Genomic DNA, 17886 nt, shown 5'->3' with positions numbered 1-17886 from the left:
ATATCACCCATGAGAACAGTGTCTTCTGGAGTTACTGCTTCTCACTGATCTAAAGGAGCCCCAGCCACTTTCACTCTACCGTCTCCTAACTCTCTGGCTTTCAGACTTTGTATGTGTTCTACGTGTCTGACAACTCTATGGGGAAGGAAAAAAGAAACGAAGCCCAAACATCCAAAAATCTCGTCTATGGTTTGGCATTTGGTGACTGACTTTGTTAGCTTTGGGAAAAGTGCCTAGTCTTGGTAATCTGGCTCAACTTTATCCCTAACCCTAATGGCAGGCCTCTCATTCATCTACTGTAATGAACTGAATTGTGTTCAACAAAAATGAAGGAAAAGAAGGAATACATAATAAAGGGGGAAGTCTCCAGACTTGTTTAGGCTTTGAAGAATGCAAACCAGGTTCTCAAGTTCTTTACGAGTGTGGATTTGCTTAACCAAAAACAAGTATGGCCCTTTGAAATTTGGTCTCTACAATGGCAAGATCTCAGTAACTATGCTGTCCACAGGCTTGCATAAGCTCTCCTGATGGCCATGGAGAAGGTAATTAAGGTGCAATGAGATGTGGTAGTCTCCTTAAGAACTCTTTGACCACCAGCATCCCCTTCTGTCACTTATCAATTGCACCTGGACTTTAAGTCTGCCCTCTGGTGGTCATTTCAACAATCAACGTCTGGGATCTTCAGAGTCTTTTCAAGGAGACAGCCAAGCTCATTTGTGAGTTGACTGTACAACAGTCATTTTCATCTGTTTCTGGATTTGTGTCATAAAGTCTTAGTCACCATCTTTGAGTAATCTTGTCAACAGATTTCCCTTTCCAAGGATCCAGAGTCACTTATACAGAAGACTGCACCAGCCTTCATCCTGCAAGTTCCATCCACCTCCCATCTTCAGAGCCCATATTGACTAGTCAGTGGCAGTGTGGTTCTTACTAGTGATTTTCTAATTTGGTTCCAGACTCTTTCTTAGCAATGTTGTCCTTGGGGGTCTGTGTATATTGTGCTAATCATAAACCTCTCATCTAATTATGTATCAATGATGGGAAAAGGGAAATCATTCCCATGTAGGCTCTCAAGGAGTTCAATTAGTTGTGAAGCTAAAAGTATGCCCAAATTGCAATAGGACTGTAGTTTGACTTTTCTTCTCTCTCTTATTGGAACAAATGATAGATTTTTCCATAGTCTTGTCCAGTATGAGGCTTGAAATGAAACAGATCTCTTAAAAACAGAAACTCTTCTAAGAGAGTGGTTAAAGAGAGAGTGTGGGGTTGGTGATTGACTTGTTTGTTTCTCTTGCTTTGCTACTTTTTTAAAAAATAATGAACCTCCTCCAGCACAGTCAGCTTGCTTTTCTGACCCAGCGACTGGACCCCAGGCTGTGATGCTCCTTTGGTGAGAGCCTTCCACCATAAGAGGAGGGCTTTCCTTTGCTGCCTCCCCTGCTCTTGAGAGTACATTACTGTTCCTGTGGAGCTAGAAGGAGAAACTGGGCCAACAGAATGTGTTTAGAAACTTGCGCAAAATACCTGTGGAAACAATGTTGCCGGAGATGCATTTACCTTGATCTTTTCAAGTCCCTTTTGAAGAGTGGCTTTGGGGGGACCAGCCAGATGTTCTTCCCTCCCACAGCCATTCTTTCCCCTTCCTTTCTGCTTGACAGTTGGAAAAGTTCATTAGGAAGAACTATAGAGCATGCAGAATGAAGACACAGATGACTGGTTTGGGAGGAGGAGGAAGGAAGCAGTGATGTGTGTCCCCTGGTTCCTTTTATTGGAATTGTCTGGTGTTCCTGTTTGTGATTCTCCTCAAGCTTTTGGAAAAGGAACGAAACCAAAATAGTCCCAAGGATTACAACAGGCCAGGGCTGAAATGTGCCATGTGGTTTGTTGCCTGGGTTGGATCACAGTCCTGTGGTTAGCCAACTGTGGAATTAACCAGTAGATGCCCCGGTGGTAAAAATGTAGGCTCTCAGAGCTTAGAGGCAGGAAAACAAGGACAGTCAGGAAGTGACTCCAAACACCTGAAAGCTTCAGGCGCAAAAGCCAGTTCAGACAAGCCAGACCTATTGTCCAAGGTACAGGTGCTGTGATGGGGGATCTAAGCTGAATAAGAAATAGCCCGTTAGAACTCCACTTAGATAGCAAAAGGTTCAAGTTCCATAAATAGCATTGCATTCTAACCACCAAGAACTGGTTGTTCAGGTTCTGAACACCAAGACAGTTCTGAGCTGTATTCTGAACTTCTCTTATATTTCTAATTTTTAACTTGACTCAACATACAGAGAGGAGTGGGAGTGGATCCAAAAGCTTTCTGGCTCTGAATCTATGGAAAGTGTGGATCATAACGCTGACTGCCCCATGCAATTGTTCTTCTACGAGCTCCAGATGGCAGTGAAGGCTCTCCTGAAGCAGATCAATATACCTCTCCACCAGGTACAAGGCTCTACCATTTTTATCTACTTTTTATGGTTCATGGAAACTGAGTTGTATCATAAAACTTACTCAAGAGGCTTATATACGTACGCATGTTTATTGTCGTTTATTTAAATACCACTCCGCCTATACACGCGTTTTGAATTTAATGCCTACAACTAGACCCCGGCTGTGCTCCGGCTCCTTTTCTCTTGCTCCTTCATATCAACCTCTTCCAAAGTTTCCAGACCCCACTACAGTGTATTCTGAGCAAGCAAGGAAACACCCTCTAGCCTGCCCTGAAACATACCAAGATTCAGCTTCAGGACAGCATGAAACACAAGGATAGATAGATAGATAGATAGATAGATAGATAGATAGATAGATAGATATGCATGTATAAATGATAATCAGTATAGTTAGATACACAAATTATTTAATAATAACCATGCAATGGTCAATTGATTGTATGTTTTCTATTATTAACAAGTCATTAACTAAATCAAAATATGCATATCTGTCCTCTACAAGTCAGGACTTCAAGGGAAACTGTTGGCATATGAAGAGCAGAACTGTGTTAGGTTCTGTCTAGTCTTTTAATACAAGCTAGCACTACGCTGAATTCAGGGGTGGGGCTGACTGTTGTTTGTTTGGTTTTGCCTTTGTTCACCAGTCCTGCCCCTCTCGCCACAACATGAACACAGATCCCGAGAGAACCAAGTGTATCCTGCATTAGTTAGGAAGTCCATTACAGCACAGGTCTGTTCTCTTTTAATAAGAGAAAGAGCTAGAAACTGGCCACACGGAGGCAGGGGGATAAGTCAGAAATTCCAGAAGTATCCTTCTATTAGGGTTCTGATGATTTTAAGTCTATACTTCTCAGCCAGTCCAAACCAGCCAACACTGATGGAGACTAAATCACTAAAGACATTAGGGGAGCCACTGGATTATTCAAGGGGTAGCCCTGTGCTCACAAGGAGAAAAAAAAATAAGAACACAGCAGCTCTCCTTGTGACAGTAGGTACTATTAAGGGTTTCTTCGACCTAGCAGGTTTGAAGCAGCTCATATTTCATTGGTGGCTCAGGCTACACATACATGTTGGGAGAAGGCTGCTTAACTGCATAACAGTGCATACAACATTTTTTTTTATACTTGTAAATTTTTCTCAGTCCTTGGCCAGAAACTACATTTTTCCCCCTTAACCAACTTAAATTGAAACTAGTGGATTTTTAATTCAATCCATTTTTGTTGCTTCATGTAATTATATTCATCATTTTGAAAAGCCCACAGAATGCAATCATTTTCTGCTTTTATAAGAAGCATAAATGTTGTTTTCAGAGTTTATGTGGAACATTACTGCCTTAAATCTTGATTTTATATAGCATTATTAAATGGGCTGAACCCTAATATTTATGTTGTATAAAAATTCCAAGCTTGAAGTTGTGTAATTTTGTTAGATGTTTTATGCCGGTTTGGTGTTGTTTATGTAAGTGCCATGTTGTAACTCTCCTATTTTTCCTCCGCGCGTGTCCCTCTGCAGGCAAGGAACTTCCGCCTCTACACACAGGAGGTGTTGGAAATGGGTCACAATGTGTCCTTTCTTCTCCTGCTCCCTGCCTCAGACGACGTCTGTACAGCCCCAGGACAGAATAATCCTTACACCCCACATTCGGGGTTTCTTAACCTCCCTCTTCAGATGTTTGAACTCGGTATAGTAGCTTGTTTCACCTAGAAATATTAACCCAGCCTCCTTATAATAAAATCACAAAGTGGTATCTGTTCCCCCTTGTCCCAGTGGAGGGTCAGTAAATCACATGATGGCTTTGGCAACAACCCCTCCTAGAACTGTGTACAAGTGTGAGCAAAAACCAAGGCTCCGGGACTAGCCTGAGCAGCGATTACTGAAACCAAACGCGAAGGCCCAATGGAGAGGAGAAGGAATTCCAAACTGAAAGTTCAGTTATCAGGCTCGCTTACTGCCTCTCTCCTCACTTCTTAGAACATAAATACAAATACGATGTGTTCATGAATATGTGCTCGCTCGTGCTGTGCCCACCCCCATCCTCTCACAGCCAATTGGGAAAGAGTAACAGTGAAATTAATATGTAAAGGTTATATCAATTTGGAGCAAAAAAAAAAAGATCAATAAGCAATCTTGATTTATTAAATAAACAGATTGATATTAATAGACTCTAACTAACCTAGACAATTTGAGAAATGGACAGGCTCTCCCGGGATGCAATACTGTGTTTTTAATGTGAGGGATCTGGATAGTGGAAGATCTTGTCCTCGCTTTCAAAATGAATAGCCTGGCTCCAGTTTCTAGAGAGACCCCTGCTGCCCACTGAGAATGTGAACAGGGAGGCTTTGTCTCCTTTCCGGTGCTTCATCTTATAACAGACCAATAAGAGGCAATTAGCAAGGGCTCCCTCAATTCAAATAAATGGTGCAATTTGGGGGAGGCTGGGTGAGTGGGTGGGTAGAATGGAGGCAGACCTGTGTTTTTGACTGCTCCCAAGCCACCAGATTTAGAAACATACAAGGTGATTGCCTGAAACTTCATTTTGAAATCTGGGCATCTGAATCAGAATTTATCTTTTTGGCATATATTATTTAAGCCACTTAGTTGCCCTTGCTATAAGCAGTTAAGACACCCAGGGTTTGACGAATGGTCACTGCTGTTCCCCAGAGGGGGGAGACTTCCTAAGGGAAGCTAGAAGCAGACTTGCAGACCGAGATTAGACATTCCTGGGTCCCCTACTGTGTGACACTGGCTCTCATTTAAGTTTACCACACCTTCGCTATGTCACAAGACTAATACCAGTGACCATGCCACTCCCCAAAGCCCTTGGTGTGACCATTTAGTTCATTCCCTAGCCAGAAAGCATCTCTAGTGTGCTCCTCAGCACTGATGTGATGAGATACAGTGGGGGACCCATGTAGATTTCTAGTCAATAAATAGTTCTTGAGCCACTGTGGAGACTGAGGGGTCAGGACAACAGGGACACTACATTCGAGGGACTCAGTATGATCGTAGAAGTAAACTGGGAATGCAAATTATCACAAAATGAGCCATAACATGCCAGAAATCATAGGTATTCTATCACTGAGAAGATAGAAAGTATCTGCTTCATTTAGTCAATTTTGCCAGTGAGTAGCAGAAAGCCTTCATGAAGGAGAGCATAATTGATGTAGTTGTTAAAGCATGGGCAGGTTAATAAACACAGATAAAAAGAAAGGTTTTTCTGGTCATGGGAAGAAGAATTAGCAAAGACAAGAGAATGTAGTAGGAAGAGTCAGGGAAGAACAAGAAGCCCCGTTTGGTTAGATCAGAGAACTGTGAGGCATAGAGGGGACCTTCAGCTGAACAGAAGCAGCAGCTGTGCTGACTTGCCAGAGTCAGGAGGAGAGATGCGTGAGGTGGATGGAAAGCAAGGGCTCAAAACTTCAGAGCTGGGTTTAGTGGACCAGTGGTAGGATGACAGCTTGTGGCAAAAAGACAAGAACTTAGGTGAGAAACTGAGCAGAATCAAGAGTGAGCAATGGGGTATGAGGATAATCCTGTCTTTACCCGAACTATCAGGGGCCAAAAACATGGTTTGGGTGCTTTTAGCTTTAAATAATACTGGATTCGAAGGTGCTAAATAAGCATCAAAATGAACATATCACATTGGCAATAAAAATGCAAGACAGAATACCAGATATACAGGGTAACTTAAGCAGTGTCTACGAGTAGCTGCTAAAGTCAAAAAAACAAAAACAAAAACCACAAACGATTCCCATAGGGCAAATAAAGAGAAAAGATAGAAGGAAAACACTTTACTGTGGAGCTAGCCAGTACTTAATTCTGTATAAGATGGATCACACCTTTTCCCCTAATTATAGGGTGTGTGTGTGTGTGTGTGTGTGTGTGTGTGTGTGTGTGTGTGTGTGTGTGTGCGGGCATAATTCATGCCTCCATGTCTCAGCGACACTGGTGGAATAATCAATGATTTGGCATCAATTATAATAGTATATGCTTCCTAGGACTCAGTGGGTCAAACATTTGAAAGAGTCCTATCAATCCTGGGAAGGTCGCATACTCTTCTTGGCTAGCCACCGCCTGTCACACTGCTCTCTGTTCCTTTCCACGCTGCAACTGTTGAAGCCTACTAACAAACATTTTCCTCTTATCATTCATTTGGTCCCCCACCAACAAATAATACCATGTGCCAGGCATCACTGAAAGGCCCTGAAAAACATGCAGCTCCTCTTGGAGTGCACATCCCAGTTGCGGGGGTGGGGGGTAGGGGTGTGCAAATAATAAAACAATGGACAGACAGCACAAACATAAGAGATATAAGGGCTATGAAGAAAAACAAGTCCTGGAAAGGGACTAGAGTGATGTGACGGGGTTGCAAATCTCTGCAGGGTGACCTGGGAAGGCCTCTGTGAAGAAGTTATATTTGAGCAGAGACCTGACATCTCCAGACTATAGGAAGTGCAGGTGGGGAGGCCAAGTAACAGTGTGTGTGGACAAGCGAGCAGTGTCTATAGTGTGAAATAAGCAAGGACAACCAAGGTGGGACAGGAAGTCACAGTGGGAGAAGCAGGGACCTTCAGCAAGTATAGACTCTTGACAGGAAACTTAGGTATTATTCCGTGTATCTGGAAATCATCTCAGTGGATGACTGTAAGCAGTATAGCATTAAAAGCCCTGCAAAACACAGTAGAAGCTCTCTCTCTCTCTCTCTCTCTCTCTCTCTCTCTCTCTCTCTCTCTCTCTCTCACACACACACACACACACACACACACACACACACACACACACACTCCAAGAAAGAAAGCTTGAATTTGTTTAACCCAGAATTTTCCGAATTCATCTGACCAGAACTGGAAACATTTTTGGCATGACATCTATTAAAAAACAAATCCACAAAACGCATACTCAGCTATACAATGCCCTAGAATAATGTTCCTCAGTTTAATGTTCATAAGAATCACCTGGAGAGCTTGTTAAACTATAGATTCCTGGAGCCCAGCCCCAGTGATGCTGAGTCAGTAGGCTGAGAAGGAGCTGAAGAAAAATGTACATTCCTAATAAGCTCTCTGGTAATAGTGATGCCATACTCCATAGTTTAAGTGGATCTGCCTAGGACTCAGAGATAAATACATAAGTGCAGACTTAGAAATGTAGTCAGCAGAGTAATATAGTAGAATCCAACTGTGTCTGCCTCTTTGATCTGTCTTACCTATTCTTATTGCTAAAAGCTACTGTAGGACCTTACACGCTAGCCTTCATCTATGAAAAGTAGGCCATAGATCAAAGCCTATGTCTCACAGATCTTGATTTTAAAATATTTTTTTACTCGAGCAAGACATACTTTGGTACTCCTTTGGCCCTCCCTTATTTCTGCATCATGAGCTATCTAACTGATTAATGACCGCCATGTTAGTTTCCAGAAAAGACCACTTGGTTGGACTTGGTTCCATTGACACATCCAATTCTATTAGTGCTTATTTTTTTTCTTAAAGTCCATGTAAGTGTTGCCAGTAAGTAGAAACTGATACATTCTCTAGTTCAATGGTTGCTGTACCAGAAACAAGTTTTAAAATATGACATACTCTTAGTAAGAATCATAGCAAACCCCCCTTATCCTTAAACAGTCAGTGCTTCCCAAGAGGCAAACCTCTTTTCCTCCACTAGACAAAGCCCACTAAAAAATTAATGACAACTTCTATAGGAACTCTTAAGCCGTGGTATATTGGACCCATGCCCCTCTGAGGAATATCTAGGAAGAAAAAAAATTAACTAGGGCCTGCTACTCTAGGTCTTTCCATAATAAATGGTAGAGATATCCTAAGCATTTCTGAGAAAGAAAAGAATGTTTTTGGAAATTCTGTCAGAACTAGGAAAAACTTTAATAACAACAAGGGAATTCTAATGAAACTTGAAAAGGTGTGAATTATGGGAATATGTAAATTATAATAAAGAAGTACATTATATTTAATTTGACTTGTGTAAGTCATCATCCCCTACCTCATGGAAGGATTTGAGATTTGGCAACCCAGCTATGTTCCCACTGGTGACCTTAAGTGAATCATAAATAACTTGCTGACCAGCAATGGAAAACTGCGTCTGTTCCTAGTCCAGCACCAAACAGATGTGGCAAGGGCAAAATGATAAAGAAGATTGGCCTCCTGTCTCCGGGAGTAAAGACCACTAGGTCATACCCACAGACCATTGTTTCAGATGGCTGTTTGTGACACTAAAAGAGACTGGCAAAGGAAGATGGTGTCAGGTTCTGAACAAGCAGGGTTGTGAAGTTTCACCAGAGAGCCACTCCTCTCCTCAGCCTTAGGGAACCCATCATCCCTTAGGCAAAAGCAGAATAGAACCCTTGTAAGGCCATGCAGCCCACGTGTGGAAGCCCTTAAGAAATGTGTTCCCAGAAGAAAAGGAAAAGCAACTTCACAAGCTTAGACACACTATCCAATGACGTGGCCTCTTGAGGCTCTGCCTTGTCTGCATGGAGGAGGTCACCTTGCCCTGACCCTGTGGGCAGTCTCAATGAACATCAAGCCTACAATGAGAAAAGTTGATTTTTATTGATTTCTTTGGCTCTGTAATTTGTGCTAATTGGACTAAAAGGACAGGATCCTGAAGAAATTTTTTTTTTAATTGGCCGTGCCCTTCTGCATTCGACACACATTTGCTGAGTTTCTGCTAGATGCTAGATACCATGCTGGGTGGACCTGAAGACGTTCACAGCGCACAGCTTAAACACTGGAATTTCAGAATTTAGAGGGGATAGAGGCTTTCCTACTGATGGCCCTAATGCAATGAAAGCCTTACTCTAAGACAGAAGCCTCTGAATTTCAGAAAGATATCCAAATCTGCCTTCAGAGGCAATATTGTAGATGGATCAATCAAAATCAGATAAATCAAAAATCAGAAGGTGAAAGGCAAAGCTGAAAAGGGAAACAATTTTAAGCAGAAGGAACAGCACAGACAAAGGCTAAGCCCATTAGGTATGGTGGATGCTCAGCACCCCTGGGGAAGCTAGAAGGTCAGATCCTTAGCAGTGGCTCCAAGGAGGTGAGACCATATCTGGTGGCCAAGAGGAATGGTGAAAGGTTTTAAGGAAAGGAATGGTATGGACTTATTGGGTTCCAGCAGTTCTGGGAGGACAGATTCCAGACAGGTCCTGGGGTTGAGACTAGAGGGGACGAAACCACTAAGAGACTGTTTCTCTGGTCCGGGTAGACAACGATAAGACCTCAGAACCAGGGCTGGCACAAGGGAGGGATAGAGGCAGAAGGTGAGGCAAGGGGGATTCAGGAGTTAAAAATCAATGAAACTTTGTGATTGATTTGATGCAGCTGAGGGGCAAGATGGAGGAGCCAGAGAGTCTGAAATGGGTCTAAGATGGATAGCGTTGCCATCTACCAAGTCAGGAAATAGGAAGGGAGGAAGAAGTTGGGGGGAGGGGAGGATGATGAGTTCAGTTTGACAAATGACGAGTTTTGAGATACCTGTGGGATATCCAGGCAATGAGCTTAATGGAATCCAGACCTCAGGCTTGAGAGAAACGGCCCAGCACCAACCTTTATTCCTAATCTCCATTTTTTTTCTGATTTAGGATACCACCATCCTGTATTCCAAGAGTCAGTTCATGCACTAGCAGGACTCTGTGGAACACTATGGGCTCAGGTGCTTTCTGGCAGAGACTCATGGCACTAAACTTATCCTAGGAGGTTATCTTGTTGATTCTTTGGCTCTAGAAGGAGGCCACAATGTTCAGACAGACTCCAAGTTTGAAGAGTTGGGGATTCTTAGGATATTCTAATGCCACTGTGCTAACATTTGAACTCTTAAATGTTTCATTCTTCCTGGGAAGTGAGGGGATAGGAGAAGGGAGTGGGAACAGACTGACTTTAGCATGTCTTATATGCTTGTTGTGTATTTTACAGACAGTGTTGGTTCCTCTTTGGGAGTCCTTATTCGCCCTGTTTTAACGGGAAAATACTGAGGTCTGTGGAGGTCATCTCCCTACCATAACACTAGTAGTAAGTGGCATAGATGCAATCAAAAATCAGACCTGCATGGTAGTTAGCCCATGCACTTTCTACTCTACTGTCCTGTGAGTGTTCAAGTCAGCTGTACTATAGTTATATAGGGGCAAATGGAAGAGAAACGCCGCCACAGAGAATTAGTTTCAGTTTGGGTGTTACTCACAAATCATGCAGTCCCAATAATGGCTTTATCATTGCCTTATACCAGTTTGTGTGTAAAATGCACGTGATTCACATTTTAAAAAAATTAGAAGCTTCCAGTCTGTCCTCCTTTCCTCAGGGACGGCTACCAAATGTATCATTGCTAAACCACAAAAGACTATGTTAAAGTAACATTTGTCAAAGTGACATCAGAGGCTCTGGACAGAAAACCACTAGAGCAGGGAAAGTGCTACAGCTGAAACATACTCATAACTCACTTTTGGTGCATGGCATGGATGGCATTGGAGGGTGTGGGTATGGGAGACCACCCACTGATCCACAGCTCCTACCACAAAACGCAACAGAAAACTGAATTCCCTGGCCTTTGCGAGAAAACTGAATATGCCGGCCTGTAAGAATTCAGAGGAACTGATACTGTTTCTTTCAAAGGGATCATTCAGTTGCTTTACACAGTCAACTTTATTTCACAACTTAGAGAAAAAAGTCTACATTTGTCATTGTTTCCAACTTTATGTGGGAAAGGAGGCTGTGAGATTCTTCACTCTCTAGCCTAAGAGATCTGTCAAGTGCTACCAGAAAATAGTCCCTGCCTGAAGGGCAGAAAGACAGGGAACTGCAAGGTGATAAGCAAGCTACACGGAGTGGTGACTCCAGCCTTGGAGCAGCCAGGAAATATCATTGCAGTCCTGAAAAACACCATTCCAAATAGAAAAATCCAGCACATATCCCCAGAAGTGCACCCAAAGAGGAAAACGGGGTGTCTTCAGGGCTGGGATCTGCCTTCATCGTCAGCTCTAATACTTCTTTACTCAGCCAATGTTAGTTAAGAAGCTATGGTGTTTGGGGGTTTTAAGGAAATAAAAAGAATCCTAATGCCCAAATAGCCAAAGACACACATATGAGAAAGGAGGAGGGGAAGGTCTCACACATTCCGAATCATATCCTCTACGGGCGCCGGGGGGAAATGAGATCGGTCTGGGAGGGAGGAGACACCAGTGGAAACTTGACTGAGAAGTTGTTTCTACTGAATCTTTCAGTACCAAAAGGAGCCTGCAAAGGACTGGTAGAGACAGGTGTCTGAGGACGAGGAAGGGCAATTGTAAACGTGTGAAAATATAAAAGGGAGCGTATTAAGTTTGGTTTGACCGAAGTGAGTTGATACAAAGCCAGCTGCATCAGGAAAGCTATAACCAAAGATTCGCACACAAACCCTAGACCGTAAGAGTTTCCTGAGGTGTTTGTCTTTTTATCCTAAGAGCCATCTCTGTAGAATTTTAAGTGAAAGACTCTTACGAGGATTCTACTGTGTGGGGAAAGCATGAGAGCTTGTCTTTTACTGGTGGAAGATGAAATCAGCTCTTCTTTGAAGCAGGCACCAATGTTCTAAAGAATGTGCGAAGGCCAGGAAGGAAGGCGCTGGTAATAGGAAAATCAAGTCCGGGTCTGAGGGTAGGGAAGTGCCTACTGAATCAGAAAAGCTGGAGGAAGGGTGGGGCATGGCTAGAGTAAAGATGAAGAGCAGAAGCCCTCATTCTAATCTCTTCCTATTCTGTGTGACCACAGACAGTGCAGGTCACCCTCCTACTGGCCTAAAATTTCTCATAAGAGGCTATCAAGCAAGATATTGAGCAGCCTAAGATATAGGAAGCACAGAAATCTCTCACATGCAAAGGAGCAAGATTTCCTCACACTGACTGGTGGAGATGAACAGACTCCCCATTCTGAAGCATGATCATTTGGCTTCCGCAAATGGCTGGGTGCAGATACTGGGATCTATAGCGAAGGGGGGCAGGGAAGGGGCAAATGGACGGTATTATTAAAACTTCTCACCCAAGAAGACACAGCAAAAATAAAGTTTCCAAACCTGATGCTGGACCAGGAAGACACTAGAACAGTACTGGCCTGCACTGGGATGCTTTCTCATTGGATGCTGCACATTAGAATGCTGGGTGATTATAGTGTGTGGCCAGAGCTGGCCAGAGAGTAGAGAAACCTGCCATGTGCCTCTCCTGAAAAGATGCAAAGATGAGCATGCAGTTTAGATTCTTTCCTGTGACCTCTGTCCCATTATGTCTCGAGAAAAGAAAGCCAAATCCACAGACAAAAAGGGTCTGATCAAAAATCTGAACCCACTATCCTTCCAAAGTTGCAAAGAGGGAACAGGCAGAAAAAGATTCAAAACGCAAAGGTCCTGGGGGAGATGTTTTGATAGACAAAAGACAACCGAAGAAAAGCATGTCTCATATCTTCTACGAGTAAGCAAGATGCTTAGTTAAAAATCAAATCTAGGTTTCAAGCTGCTACTTGTTTTTGTTTGTTTGTTTTTGCTTTCCCTTTAAAGTGATTTTCTCAGGTGGCTCACACACACACACACACACACACACACACACACACAGATTTTCCCAGGTGGCTCACACACACACACACACACACATACAGAGAGAGAGAGAGAGAGAGAGAGAGAGAGAGAGAGAGAGAGAGAGAGAGAGAGAGAGAAGCCATACACACAATAATGTATACTTAACAATAAGAGAACTTCTGAAACTTGTATCATTAGATAATTTTGTTATTTTGTAAATATCATATACTATATTTACACAAATTTAGGTGGCTATGATATGGCTGGGTGATACAGTCTTACTGGGCCACCACTGCATACGCAGCCACCATTGCTCCCTCATTATGTGGCACATGACTATATATGAAAAAGGTCCCAAATTTCGGAAAAAGTCCATCTAAACTGCAGCTTGAGTCAACCGACTTTGCCATACCTTACGAGGAGTTGGTAAACCTAAAAGGGAATACTGTCTGACTAAAGCCAGACAACTGGCCCCTTAAGAGCACATTTATAATTTATTTATGGCTTAATATTTTCCACTGATAGGGTTAATAAATCATGTTTCCATTTGACTGGTTTTCTCTGCTGTATGAATTTCTCTATTTTGATACGAGAGCTTAACATGTTTTATTTTGCTTGTCCTTTTTCCAGTTCATTTTTGCAGCTACAGAGAGAAATTTATTAGTCTGTATTGCCGCCTTTCTGCTGTTGTGGAGCTGGACGCTCTGAATACCCAACAGTCCCTGAGGGAAGCGATCTCAGACAGCGAAGTTGCAGCTGCCAAACAAAGACACCAGCAAGTGTTAGACTTCATTCAGGTAAAGCTGCTGCTCCTTAGATAATGAAGGGAGAGGCAGGGAGGATGGGGGTGAGAACCACCAAGCAAGGGCAAGAGCAGCTACCAGAGACCATGAAGGGAGCACACTGTGCCAACAGCCTGTGGATCTGGCAGAGTGGTGGGGCTCAGGGGTGCTGAGTTTTCAAACAAAGGCTTGATAGTGAATTACAGGTAAAATGCACTAGTCCTAGGACTATATCAGCCACTGTGGTCAGCAGCAGTGAATGGTCCAAACACTGTGTTTACCCACTAGTCCAATAAGGGGGGAAAACAGTGTAGAATATCCTCAGTATCTCAGAGAAAAAGAAAACAAAATGGTCTATTAGTTTATGTTAACCCAGATCCAGTTAGATCATTCATGATTTGGACTTCTTTCTTTAATGTGGTTACTGAGGTGAGAAAATGTATTCCTTGCCTGGCATGGTGCTGTGTAATTGTGATGCCAGCATTTGGTAAGGCTAAAGAAGGAGGATCAAGCGTTCAAGGCTAGCCTGAGCACAAAGGGAGTCCCAGACCAGCTTGAGTGGAAAGCTGGTGTCTTAAAAATGTATGTATTTGCATGCGTCTGTGCCAGTGTGTGTGTGTGTGTGTGTGAGAGAGAGAGAGAGAGAGAGAGAGAGAGAGAGAGAGAGAGAGAGAGAGAGAGAGATATGAAAACTATGTTCCTTGTCCATGGTCTTGCCTAGAACCCTTTATGGTGACACTTCAGGGTTCATGAAGAGGGCACCAACCAGCAGTCTAGAAAATCGGCCTGAAACTGCCCCTAAATGCCATATCCAAATCTTATCACCTTTCTATCAGTTACCCAACTCACAAAATAAGTACAATCGCAATGGTTCCATGACAAATACCAATTTCATATGCCTTCCATCCATTTTTAGAAATATTAAACATCCAGGTGTCAAGCACTATATGAGAGATACAAAGTTGGAAAAGCCCTGGCTTTAAACTGTTTAAAACTCATTAAGGCAGACAGGAAATGTCAATAAGTATTAATCTTAAGATATGTTAAGTGCCAAGAGAGAAATACCGAATGTGTCAACACAAAGAAATAAGCCATGACTTTCACTTATGGATAAGTAGGAAAGATGTCATGGAAGGTCCTGGTGGCATCTGAGCTGGGCCTGTGGGGCAGGACAGACTACACAATGTAGAAACAGAATGTCCAACACCCAGAGAAAAAATAATAAGTAGATAAGGCAGACAGACAGGAAAACAGGGTGTGGAGAATAATGAGGTGTTTAAATGTTAGTTGGGGCATAAATTCAATGTTGGGTGACTGGACAAGACTGAGAAACTGGACAGGAATGAAGGACACCAGGGAGAACAGGTCAGAGAATCAAAGGTCATGGTAAGAAACTCACATTTGATTCTGTGCCAAAGCCTTAGCTTTGGAGAACATAAGAGTTTCTCACAGCTCTACTGGGACATATTGGAGCAGAGAAGCCAAGCCTCCTATGCATACTGCCATAGCCATACTGGTTTTTCATTGTAAGAATGCACTCTGCTTGGCCCTACTCACTAAATAACCAGCCTGTCTCTCCTGAATTTAAGGAGAGGACTAAAGGTAAGGAGCCAGACTAGACCAGAAGCTCCAGCAATTATCCAAATAAGAAGTAAATAGAACTCAATATAAGGAAACATTGTGAACTTGAGGATTGATAAGTCCCTGGGGCTGGGGTAAAGTGCTAGCCTGGGAGAACGAGGCCTTGAGAACCCATACAAAAAGACAGTGCATGGGATAGACTCGTGTAACCCCAGTCCTGGGAACACCTAGACAGGAGGACCTGGTGCTCACTGGCCAGCCTAGCCTTCCTGGTAAGCTCTGGAGCAATGAGAGACCCTGTGTTGGAAAACAGAGTGAACAGAACTCCTTGAAAAACAGAAAACCTTGAAGGTTTTCCCTGGCTGCACATGCACACACACACACACACACACACACACACACACACACGTGCATGCAGACACACACACACATTCCCCATCTCCTAATCATTTATGAAAAAGTCACAATAAGCTGAGCATGGAAGTACTCAGTACTCAGGACAGGAATAAAGATTTGGTAGTGTTTAGAAAGAAAAATGATGTTACCAAGCAGTAGAATTATCCTATTTTCCTCATCGATAAATGAAGGTGACTCTCAGACCAAAGAAGTAGCTTTTCAGGAAGCTGCTCATTCTCTCCACCTAAGATTTTAGAATAGTAAATCATTCACTCCATTTATTTCATTTTAAAGAAGTAAAGAAGAGAAGCTGATGATGGAAGCAGGGTTAAAAAAAAAGGGTACAAGAGAAGGAAGACTCCCTCCCTCTTCCTCTTCCTCTTCTTCCTCTCCCTCCCCTCCCTCCCTCCCCCCACCCTCTCTGTGAATGATATGTGCACATGAGTATGTATACACAGAAGTCAAAGGGCTAGGGAGATGTCCAGTGTTCTGCTCTATCCCTCTGAGACAGGGTCTCTCGCTGAACATGGAGCTAGTCATTTTTCAGCAAGGCTAGTAGCCAGCAAATACCAGCAACCTTCCTGTTTCTGCAAACCCCTCCCTCCCAGCCCCACTCAGCACTGAATTATCAGAGAGTGCACACATGTGACCACACCCAGGTTTTGTGTGGGAACCTTGAAACAAACTCAGGTCTTCACGCTTGCACAGCAAGTGCTCTTGTCCACTGAGCAGCCACTCCAGTCCCCTTATTACCTTTTGAGTCCAATGCCATGATGAAGCTAGGCTTGTTGACACACACATGTAATCCAGAACTAGAGAGGCTAAGACAGGAGGACTGATAGTTCAAGACTAGCCTGGCACACACAAGGAGCTCAAGGCCAATCTGGGTTACATAGAGAAACAGTCTCAATAGTAACAGGACAGAAGTCAAGGGGCACAGCTCTTAGTTCTGGAGCAGAAAACGTTTTGTTGGATCTGAAGGTTGATGGGGGTGCTTGCTTCTCACATCTGTAATGGAAGGATTGGACTAGAGAAAGTCTCAGGTCCTAGTCACCTCTAATGTTAAGTGTATGACCTACAACCAGAAACATTTTAAAGAAACACTTTGCTAATCATGCCTTGGGTTATAATATTTCTGCCTTATTCTGTTTGGGCTTCCCCAAATCTCATTTGTCCAACTCACATCTTTGAGTGAGCTGAATAATGGCAGGCCAGGTCAAGAATTTTTCAAAATTCCCACCTGCTCTGGACTCCCTTAGGCACATAGACTTGGATGAAAGCCAGTTGCCAAAGTGTTGGAAAGATAACTTTTGGGAGTAGGGTGATTCCAGGTCATCTACCTGGGTCCAACGCCTTGGGTGTGCCACCCTGCTGCCCTTGATATGAGCAACCTCATGGACGACTCGAGGTCCTAGCTCTCGTTACTTGTGTCTGCTTCTTTACCCCCCACCCCCGCCCTAAACGTGACAAGTAGCCGCAGCCACTCAGCCATTGGTGTTCACAGCTCAGCCCACCCCACACCATAACCAGAACCTGCAGAGGCAACTGCCAGTTCCATCTAGATCTAAGACAGTGTTACTACACAAACCAAACATTGTAAAGAGCAGGGGAGTCTATGTAAATACAGCTAGGAAAAGAAGCCAAGGAGTGTAGCCAAAAGGGGGGAGGCTTGGACTAGGGGAGGCAAAGGAGAAAAACACAGATAAGGTACACAGGATTTATAGACAGCACAACAGCACATACTGTGGAAATGTCAAAGTGAGAGAAGGAAGACAAGAAGAAAGAGAGAGAGAGAGAGAGAGAGAGAGAGAGAGAGAGAGAGAGAGGGAAGAAGGGAGGGAGGGAAAAAAAACGTCAAAGCATGAAGACTCGAGGCTTAGCGTACTTTGAGCTGTTAAAGCCAAAAGGGCAATTAGGCCATAATTTATATACTGTAATGCTTCAAATGTGCCTAAGCCGTAATAGAAACACAGCTCATTAAATATAGCCAATCTATCATCCCCTCAAGCACCTTGTGGCTGTGCTGTGAGAAAGCCAATCACCTTTACATTTTAATAAAAATATTATCTTGCCTGGGCCCAGAGAAAGGGTAAAATTTATAGGATGAAAACCGAAGTTTGTAAAGAGCAGGGTGAGAAATG

At 43.2% G+C, this 17886-nt stretch overlaps 1 protein-coding gene across 1 annotated transcript in view; it reads left to right on the top strand.

The window, feature by feature from the left end:
• Positions 1-17886, top strand: part of Ankfn1 (ankyrin repeat and fibronectin type III domain containing 1) — a 145147-nt gene that overhangs the window by 111227 nt on the left and 16034 nt on the right. The window contains exons 14-16 of the mRNA XM_027426279.2: positions 2280-2430; positions 3951-4119; positions 13617-13783. Of these exons, the coding sequence (XP_027282080.1) occupies positions 2280-2430; positions 3951-4119; positions 13617-13783 (487 nt within the window). The remainder of the gene's footprint in view (positions 1-2279; positions 2431-3950; positions 4120-13616; positions 13784-17886) is intronic.

This window comes from Cricetulus griseus, chromosome 7 (assembly GCF_003668045.3).
Source record: "Cricetulus griseus strain 17A/GY chromosome 7, alternate assembly CriGri-PICRH-1.0, whole genome shotgun sequence".
Taxonomy (NCBI): domain Eukaryota; kingdom Metazoa; phylum Chordata; class Mammalia; order Rodentia; family Cricetidae; genus Cricetulus; species Cricetulus griseus.
Note: the sequence above shows the minus strand (reverse complement) of the source record. Positions and strands in the feature narration are given on the sequence as shown.